This window comes from Aphis gossypii, chromosome 1 (assembly GCF_020184175.1).
Source record: "Aphis gossypii isolate Hap1 chromosome 1, ASM2018417v2, whole genome shotgun sequence".
Classification (NCBI taxonomy): Eukaryota; Metazoa; Arthropoda; class Insecta; order Hemiptera; family Aphididae; genus Aphis; species Aphis gossypii.
Genome location: NC_065530.1, coordinates 38638334 through 38648857, shown reverse-complemented (window position 1 = coordinate 38648857; position 10524 = coordinate 38638334). Strand labels below are relative to the sequence as shown.

At 24.6% G+C, this 10524-nt stretch overlaps 1 protein-coding gene across 1 annotated transcript; it reads left to right on the top strand.

The window, feature by feature from the left end:
- The first annotated feature begins 4362 nt into the window (after nt 1-4362).
- Nucleotides 4363-9697, top strand: LOC114130147 (heat shock protein 75 kDa, mitochondrial). The gene is made up of 15 exons (XM_027995053.2): nt 4363-4616; nt 5164-5235; nt 5329-5402; nt 5479-5697; nt 5772-5935; nt 5999-6182; nt 6247-6409; nt 6472-6585; nt 6722-6791; nt 6867-7014; nt 7332-7459; nt 7524-7714; nt 7810-8041; nt 8096-8168; nt 9509-9697. The coding sequence occupies exons 1-15, from the start codon at nt 4499-4501 to the stop codon at nt 9608-9610; spliced, it is 2052 nt and encodes a 683-aa protein (XP_027850854.1). The 5' UTR covers nt 4363-4498; the 3' UTR covers nt 9611-9697.
- The last annotated feature ends 827 nt before the right edge of the window (nt 9698-10524 follow it).

The window sequence follows — 10524 nt, the reverse complement described above, 5'->3', positions numbered from 1 at the left end:
GCTTTCGTGACAGGAAGCACACCAAATATTCTAAAATTATCACCGAAGCCTCTGGAACACATTTAGAACTGCTGCCGCCGTCTCAGGCCTTGGTTGGTTTTTTTGGACCACGTTCAACGCCCAATCTAGAAAGTAGTAACAAAACTATTTTACGAGTGCACAAAACACGAAAATAGAATATTTCTTAATAAGTGCTTCTTAGACCACTAGTACCTATTATCTTTCCCTTGTGCCCTTTAAAAATCTGTTGAAAAAATATTTATTTGAAAATTACCAACTTTAATATGAAATTTCAGATGATGTATATATTATAACTGATATATGTAGAAGTTATAATTTTATCAAAAAATATTTTGTAATTTATATAGACCACACTCGGTCTGTGTATAATACAACATAATACATCGTTAAGACATAATACATACATGATGAAATGTAATAAGGCGAACAACTGTGTATAGTACACTAAAATATAATATATATGAAAAAAAAATAATAACAAAATGTCCATTTCAAAATTATATTTAATTATAATACTATTATTTTTAATACAAATCAAAAAAATTAAAAATTATAGGTAATGCTGCTCTGTAGTACATGAGGTTTCGAGTGGGTCACTATTTTAATTTCTATGTGTTTTAATTTGAATTCAATAAAATATAATTATATATTATGAAAAATGTATAATTATAAGCGGAAACGATCTATCAGCTTTTATTTTCTTTTTTCTCTAATCAGCCTATATCACCGATTTAGCGATAGATTTTTATAATGTAGCTAAAGTATTTAAGTCATTTATTTTACTTTTAGTGTTGTAATAAGTCGATATGATTTTTTTCGAAAGTATTGCATTTGATTAATATATAAAATTGTAAATAAAATTATTACAAATTTGAAATTATATCAACTAATATAACACAAAATTGAATAACATATTTCTGTAAATACCATCAAACAGTAAAAGTAGATTCATATAGTAGTATAGTACCTATAAAAAGATAGTATTAATAAATAAGTACAGTATAAAGTAGTGAGTACTATAGACGTATAGTATAATACTATATAATATATTATTGCGTTTAGTAAAATTCATAAAAATATAAAAGTTTAAGTTTCCATGAATAATACCATTGATTATAAATACTTTATGATAATACTTTTAGATTATAACAAAATCATTATCTTATTATTTGTTGCTTAAATAAATTATTTGATATTTCGTAAAAATTGGAACTTAAAATGTTTATAAAATTAATTACCTTTAAATATTTTTTAGATTTTATAGTTTCAGTATAACAGCATGATGCATGAACTATTTATAAAGCATTTTGTATAAAATTTTTAAAACTTATACACACAAAAAGAAAATATTATGATTTTTTAACTTTATATAGTTTGAAATTTTTTGTGGTTTTGATGAATTTCGTTAAAATTTTAACTTCTAAAATATAAAAAAAAAATTTTGAGCTTCTGCAATAATTACATTAAAAAAAAATCAATTTTATCGAAAATTAGATTTACGTGAAAATTTCCGTTTTCCCTAATTTTTCTTAGTTTTTCTGGATTATTAAAATAAGTACTTGAAAAATGTTTAAACTTGACCTCTCTAAAGTACAAACTAGATATAATTATAAATAAATTTAATATCTCAAACCACCCTCATTTTTGGAAACCCAAATATTTTATCTACTATATTTAATGTGTACTTTTTCACAAAAAAAAAAAAAAATACATCATCGAAAAGTCAATATATTCATCGCTCCGCTCATAATCTAAACATTAAGAGGATACCTATCGTACTTACATGTGTTGTCTCTGCTATCCAGACGATATGGAAAATGTTCGTTCATCAGTTTCAAATTTTCAATAGGGTTCTGTTATTTTTGATATTAGAGTGGATTGACCTACTATGAAATTTAAAGGTAAGATTATTATTTAGGGTCCAATGTAGCCTTTTAATTTTTATTGATATTATTATTTTTAAGTAAATTATGATTATTTTAAAATGTACGGTTTCAAAAAGGTCATAACTTACTCTAAAATAATAATTTCAATAAGAGCTTATATGAAGCTCTAGATAATAATAAATTAATATAAATATTTTAAAATAGGTCAATTCATTGATCATTTTAATATAAATACTCAAATACTAACACACACTAATGAAATTGGTGTACGAACATAATATTTTGCTATGTCCTAGCTGTGTAAGACGAATATATAACACATGCGGGTATAACGTCCCTCGTATTATTATGATTTATGATATGTATAAGTATAATATGAATCATATATTTAATATTATATTATATTACCTATGTACCTTTATGGGTACTCTTATGGGAAATGTGTTACCCTCATATTTTCTTCTTATTAATCTGTGTAGACAATAGTACCTATGTTCTAAGTATGTATAGTGTTTTCAAACAAGCTTACAATAAATACAAATATTTATTGTATTTAGGTATGTAATATAATATTTATCCTATGTGATTCATCAAGCATGGATACCCCTATCTTAAATTCTGAACGTGTTTGGGAGCGAATGAGCGATGAATGTGGATTCAATGATGTTTTTTATTATTATTTATTCACTATTAAATGTTACATTGAGCGAAAATTCCTTTGTAAATTCAATAATGTTTATTTGTTATTTAATAATAAATAGTACCTTGCAAGAGTATTTTCCATACTTAGTAGGTAGTAGCATTGATTATAAATATTTTTAATCAATGGTAGTAGGTATCTATAATCTATATAAAGGTTAATATTAAACAATATCAGCAATATCATTATTGAAAAGATCGTAAAATATATACTTGGAATTCAAGTGCGACAACCATGTATTGTGTATTTCAACTTTCAACTTTCAAGTACCTATAATTGTACCGTATCTATATTATGATTATTTCATTCATATATTGGATACTTTTCTTCTTGATTTTAACGAGGCAACATTCATCTCTTCAATATCTGCAGAGTATTCACTGTTTAACCATTTCAAATCGTGTACATACTTTTATATGGGCTATATTATAGAGTATAGACCTATACTATAAATTTTGCCTGTTTATTAATTAAAAATATTTAATTTAAGAATACATCGTCTTATAATCTTATGGCATAGGAGCATGGAAACCTAAATCATGCGTATGATAGAAAGGAGTGGAAGAATTTAATATTGGCTAGCAAAGGGCCTAAATGGTCTATAATTCTAAAAAAAAAAAAACTATTTGCTGTTTGTAATATAAATCATGTACCTACTATTGTCACCTAGTTGTTACACAGTGTTCTAAATTAGAACTTCTAATTTCTTCATTATAGAAAGTTACAAGAGATGAGAACGGAAAAAAATCTTTTATTAAATATGGAATAAAAATTACTGAAACAACATTAAAAATGGAAACACTTTTGAAAAAAAAAGACATAGAAAGAGGGCCTATCAAACCATGTATAATTATTGGTACATAATTTGAATCTTGCTTGAAAATTAAATAACTAAATTATTTTAACAAAATTTTGATTACGTGATAAAGTAAATATTAGTGTTAATCTAAACAAAAAATGATTAAATCCAATAATTTGTCAATTATTCTTATTTTAACTTATCATTGATCTTGGTTAAAATAATCATTTTATTGACTGAATTGCACGATTTAAAATAGTATCGATAGTTAGGATAGAGTATCTTAAATCGTGGTTACAATATTAAGTTATTATGTATTTTTAATGGTTAGAATCATTTTTATCTCCGTTAATATGTGATAGGAGTAGATCTAGAAGTAATCGTGGTTTAAATAAGCGGTTTTTTGTTTTTTTCCCATGCTAATTTTAGAATGATCAATCACCAATGTAAATAATGTGTATGTGTTATTTTGAAAAATATAGGTACCAACAATAGGCCCTGTTCATTTTGTAGTTCTGTGATTGTATCCTAGGAATAATCTAAGACCGTTCTAGGAATTGTGGTGTATCATACATTTTACATATTATGCATTTTGCTATATAATTAGGAAAATACTTTATATGAGTATAGAGTATTTTGATTTAGGTTATTAATTATTGTTGTATGGTAAATAATAAATACTTATTCTTATTATTTATTAGTTATTACCATAGATATAATATATAATATTAGAAAAAGTATCTTAACCTTGTTAAGAGGCAGTTGTTTGATCAGTCACCGTATTTTAAGAAGAAATAATTATAAAAAAATCATAACTTCTTGACATGTTGATTGCTGATACTAGGCACTAGCACGATTCTTTATAATCGTGGCCGGTGCATTTTTATCTGATAACAACTATAACCATGGTTATCTCGTTTACCGGTTTAAAGTCAAAAAGATAATAATTATTATTTAGTTATTTAATTATTTAGTGTTTGATTAAAATCTGTAAAATCACGTTGTGCTCAAAATATTAAGTATCTATTTACTTATATGAAGTAACTAATATCAAAATATTTTTTCTTATTAAGTAGTTTAACTGAACATAAAATGTCTTCAATGGCAGCGGTTAAATTGTTTAGAAATCAACTCATCAGAAATGTTTGGCGTTTTAGGAGCTCCGGACAAATATACAATTTTAGACCGAGTAATGTGTTATTGTCATCGAGTAAGCCAACTAAAAATTCATTTTACTTGTGTGACATAACTACTAATATGACATATATATTATTTATTATTATTTTTTCTTTATAATTCATACATAACCTATACCTGTACAATATGAGTATGAGCCATGTAAAACTAAAAAATATAACTTGAAAAACTTAATTGAAGAAGCCATCCATTGATGGCACTTTCATCTTCTTTTTATTTGTTTTATATTTATATACATTTATTGTTTTGATGTAGGATTGTATATAATAGCTCTTTGCACCATTAGTACTTAAGGTGACGAGAAGAATTGCCAGTGATGGTTATTGTAACCAAATATTAAATAAGTGGATTTGAGTGAGTTAGGGTATAGGTAGAACCACTGTTAATAGTAACTTTTTGCCTCATCATGTATTATTTTCATGTATAGATCTCTATAGGGTGTGAATAGATACAAATAGGAAATTGGTAATTTTTCTTAGTATATTTCTTAAACCTCTGTATTTTATTTAGATTAGAGATTTTTGTATTGCCCTATAATATTATTTAATTATTTTTTATAGGTGTGCCCATTAGAAATTTTGCAGCTAATCCTAGTTTGGATGATAGTGTGAATGAAAAAAATCCAACTGCAGGTTAGATATGATCATGGTCTTATAAGACAATGGATAAAATAGATAGTTTTTAAGACAAGTTTTAAACCATCAATAATTTTATGGGTTTTTCAGAAAAATTGGAATTTCAAGCGGAGACACGTATGCTGTTGGATATTGTTGCCAAATCGTTATATTCTGAAAAAGAAGTATGAGATATTTTATATCAATGTAGAAAATAATTTTATGTTAGAACTTTTCTTATAAAATATTTTGAAAATTTAGGTTTTTATCAGAGAATTGATTTCAAATGCTAGTGATGCGTTGGAAAAATTACGTTATGTTAGCTTAAAAGCTGGCGAATCGCATGACTTAGGAAGTTTAGATATAAGCATAACTACTGACAAGACAAACCGCAAATTAACAATTCAAGACACAGGAATTGGAATGACTAGGGAAGAGTTGATTTCAAATTTGGGTACTATTGCTAAGTCTGGTTCCAAAGTATATATTTTTATATAATTAATAATAAATATAAGAATGACTTTGAGGTAGATTGATTCATTTTATTTGTTTAGGCATTTTTACAAAATATTCAACAAAGTGAATCAACAAATTTATCATCAATTATTGGTCAATTTGGTGTTGGTTTTTATAGTTGTTTTATGGTAGCTGATAGAGTAGAAGTTTTCACTAAATCTATGAACCCTCATGCCACTGGATACTTATGGAAATCAGATGGGTATTGTTTTTAAATCTTCATGTTAAATTATGAAGTTTACTTACACTGAACAATTTGTTTTAGAACTAATGAATATGAAATAATAGAATCTGATAATATAGAGAGGGGTACAAAAATAGTCATGTATCTTAAACAAGATTGTCGCGAATATGCTTCAGAAGAAACTGTTCGTAATGTAATTAACAAATACAGCAATTTTGTGAATTCTCCAATCAAGTTAAATGGTTCTGAAATTAATACCATACAAGTAATACATTTTAATATTTTTCAATGTTAATTTATTTTTCTATTTAACTTATTAACTTTTTTAGCCATTATGGTTACTCAATCCCAAATCCATTTCCAAAGAGCAACACGATGAATTTTACAAATTTGTAGCAAACACTTATGATAGACCAAGATTTGTGTTGCATTATTCTGCTGAAGCTCCAATTCAAGTGCGTGCATTGTTATACTTTCCAGAACTAGCACCAGGTATTAATTATAAGTAAAAGCAATGATAGAAATAAGATGATTATAGATTTTATTTATTATAGATCAGACTGATTTTTATGATAGTTCAACTAAAGGTGTTTCACTTTATACTAGACGTATATTGATTAAAAAAGAAGCTGAAAATGTATTACCCAAATGGCTTCGTTTTGTAAAAGGTAACATTAGAAAATAGTATAATGATTATTGATTGTTATATTATAGGTATTCTTCTATTGCAATATTCATTTTTATTTTTTAATACTACAATACTTAAATATAACAAAGTTAAATTGTTAATATTAATATTTATAGGTGTTATTGATTCAGAAGATATACCATTAAATTTAAGTCGAGAAATGTTACAGAACTCTTCATTACTTAGGTACAAACTACATATTCTTAATAAAATATAATATCTGTATTCAACCTCAGTATAATTTTTTTATTATATTTTCAGAAAATTGAATCAATTATTGACCAATAAAATTATTAAATTTTTACATGATAAATCTGTGAAAGATCTTGATGAATACATGAATTTTTATCAGGATTATGGTGTGTTTATCAAAGAAGGAGTTGTAACAAGTGATGACCCCAAAGAACGAGTATGTATTCTATTATTTGAGTCTAATTTTTTATAGCTAATCAGAGTGAAGCTATATATCTATACAAAGCTATAACATTTATTGTGTCAAATTTTATATTTATATTCAAAATTGTGGTTTAAATATTTGTATCATTATTTATTTAAATTAATCTTAAATTTGTGATGTTATATCAATAATTGTCAATAGAAACAAAGTATTACTGATTAGAAAATGAATACTAATGTATACTAAGATATTAAATAAATTAAATAATGAAAAAAATAGTCATAAGAAGTTTTTATAATTGAAAACAATAAAATGTTATTATTCTACAGGAAGAGCTTGCTGGTCTTTTAAGATATGAATCTTCATATACTAAACCTGGTGAAACAACATCATTTGAAGATTATATGAAGAGAAGACAAGAAGGTCAAAACGATATTTACTTCTTATCTGCTCCTAAGTAATATTACATTATTAATATAATATAATTATTATCTTTAAAATTTCAAAATAATTTGTTATAGCCGCACTTTAGCAGAAAGTTCACCGTATATAGAAGCATTAAAAAAGAAAAACATTGAAGTTATTTATTGTTATGGATCACATGATGAAATTGTTTTATATCAAGTAAAAACATTCAAGAATGTCAAACTCACTTTAGTAGAAAAAGAAATTAATGCTGCTAATAGCCAAAGTTCTCAAGCAGTTGACTTAGGTTGGTTATATTCTCATTAGTTATTCGAGTAAAACTATAAAAAATTTTTACGAATATTAATTTCACTGATTGTTCATAAAATGTCTGTATTATAGGAGCTGATAGTTTAAGTCAGTTACAATTAGATTCTTTATTACCTTGGATTGAATCCGTATTGGGTAATAAAGTGAAAAAAGTAAAAACTACTGGACAATTAGAAAGCCATCCTTGTGTAATCACTGTTGATGACATGACAGCTGCTAGACATTTCATTAAAACTCAATTAAAACAAATGGATGACGAGATGTTATTTTCAGTGCTTCAGCCTCAACTTGAACTAAACCCTAAGTACTTTATTTTATCATTTTTATGTAATTGTATCTAACATCTATCTACTTTCAGACATGCAGTCATAAAAAAATTGCATACACTTAAAGATTCAAATCCAGAATTGGCTAAATTAATTGTGGAACAGGTAAAATATATCTTACAATGTCTTAAATCTAAAATTAGTAATTCATATTTTTTTATGAAGTATAATAAATCAAAGTTCATTTTGAAGTATGATGTAAATCATCACTCGAGCTATAATTTGTTTCAGTTTTTTATAGAGAGCCGCTTACAAAATTAAAATATTAAAAAATATAATATATATTAATTACAGATAGCAACAATTATATTATGTGTTTAATATTGCGGTTGTCCTTATTAACAAAATTTTAATTAAATACATTAGTAGAGAAAATTAAAAAGTGTTTGTTATATAATAGTTATGATTAAATATTATTTATAACAATTTAAGCCATAAAATTGAAATTTTAAACACTATGAAATATATTTGGAGGGCCCCAGTAAAAAGTTCTAAGGGCAGCGGGTTGCCGGTGCCTGATTTAAACTATATCATCTATACAGTTTACTTGAATATAATATATTTTATTTCACTTTTAAATTTAGGAATCTATTATTAAGTATATGTTACATATGTGTATTATGTCTTTTATTTATATTATAGTGAAGAGTTGAAGTATTATATTTGAAACATTTTTAATGTATAATTTTGGATATAATTGACAGATCATATTAATTAATTCATTTAATGATTCACTTAAAACCAATAGCTCAATATTAATTTATGGTATGTTAAATAGTATTTATGCTACCCAGTTTATGTTATTAATAATTTAAAATTTACATATTATACATATTAATGTATTATACATTTTGAAGTAGTATAATATATTTGTTGGACTGTTTAAAATAGTTAAATACAAACCAAAGAATTTAAATTTATCTAATTTCATAAGCATATAATTTCAACGATTTAAATACCATTTGGTTTCAAATCCCTATTTTACTTGATAGTTGATATACTGTAATATTGTTAATCATTTCAGTCGTATCTAAAAATCTTTCAAAAATTCTCTGTTTTCTCTGAACCCATATTATTCTACTAATGAATATTGTTCTGTTAGATCTTAACTTGGTAATAATAATAATAATTATTATTATTATTTAGTTTTGGTTTTACATCATTTTATATCATAAATTCATAACTATAAACAAATAAACTGTAACAATGTTTTCAATATTTCATTTATTAAATAACTAATATTATGTATGTATAATTTGATAATATTCTTTAATCTCTTAAAGACATTAAAAATCTTTCTATATCATGGTTTATAAATATTCCAATATTATTCTATACTTTCTAGACAAGATTTACATATTATATTATGTTATTTATTTAAGTTTGTCTTGTAAATATCATATATATTTAATCTTATTCACTTCTTATGTGTATTGTTTACCTAGTTGTACAGTAATTCCATGGTAACAGCGGGCCTCATCAATGATTCCAGAAAATTGGTGTCCAACATGAATCATATTCTAGAATTAGTGGTTGAAAAATACTAAATTGTTGGTTATGTAGTGAAACACCCTTATAATTTTGTAAATATTATTAGAAATAAGTAATATATAATTATTATTTTTTTTTAGTAATTATGTGGATTTTTTAACAATATTCCTTCTTTTATCATATTAAATATTTCTACTTATAAGCTATAATTATACATTACATGTTTGATGATTAACTAGGTACATATCATGTTTAAATACAATAAATAGCTAGCATTTTATATGGTCTGGAAGAATATACTAAAACAAGAGTAACAGCCTTCATCTAGATACAAATAATATTTTGACTTTCATTAAAGATCATTTTAATTGTTAATTTAGAAAATTTTCAATTTACAATTTTACATATTATGCTTATCAAGTGATAAAAAGTTTAAATTTTTATTTTAAATTCTACTAACTACAAAGTGGGTATAGTAGTATGATATTCAGCCAGTATTTATTAGGTAAGGCCATGGCCTGACCCGTAGTTTCGCCTATGCTTATCAATGAAAACCACCACAAATTGAACTGCTTTAAAAATGTAAATTGGATTTTGAAATTACGTGTATACTTTATCTTGTAAATTATTCAATATCCTATTGATATTGTAACAGGTGGCATACAAAAGATAAATTTAACAAAATTATTATGAATGATTTATGTTAGATCTTTTAGATCTTGATTGACTCATTTCAATTTATAAAATAATAATTTTTATAATTTTATTCATAAAACAATAACAAAATGTAAGTATTGTTATTAAATTGGAAAAAAACTATTACATTTAACATTTTTATGTTGACATTGTTAATATAAATAATATATTATAATAAAATATTTCATGTTTTACTGAATATTATTTTAATGTACTTTATTTGCTTAATTTTTTACCTGGAGAACAGACTTGTATTATTATGAAATATATTGAG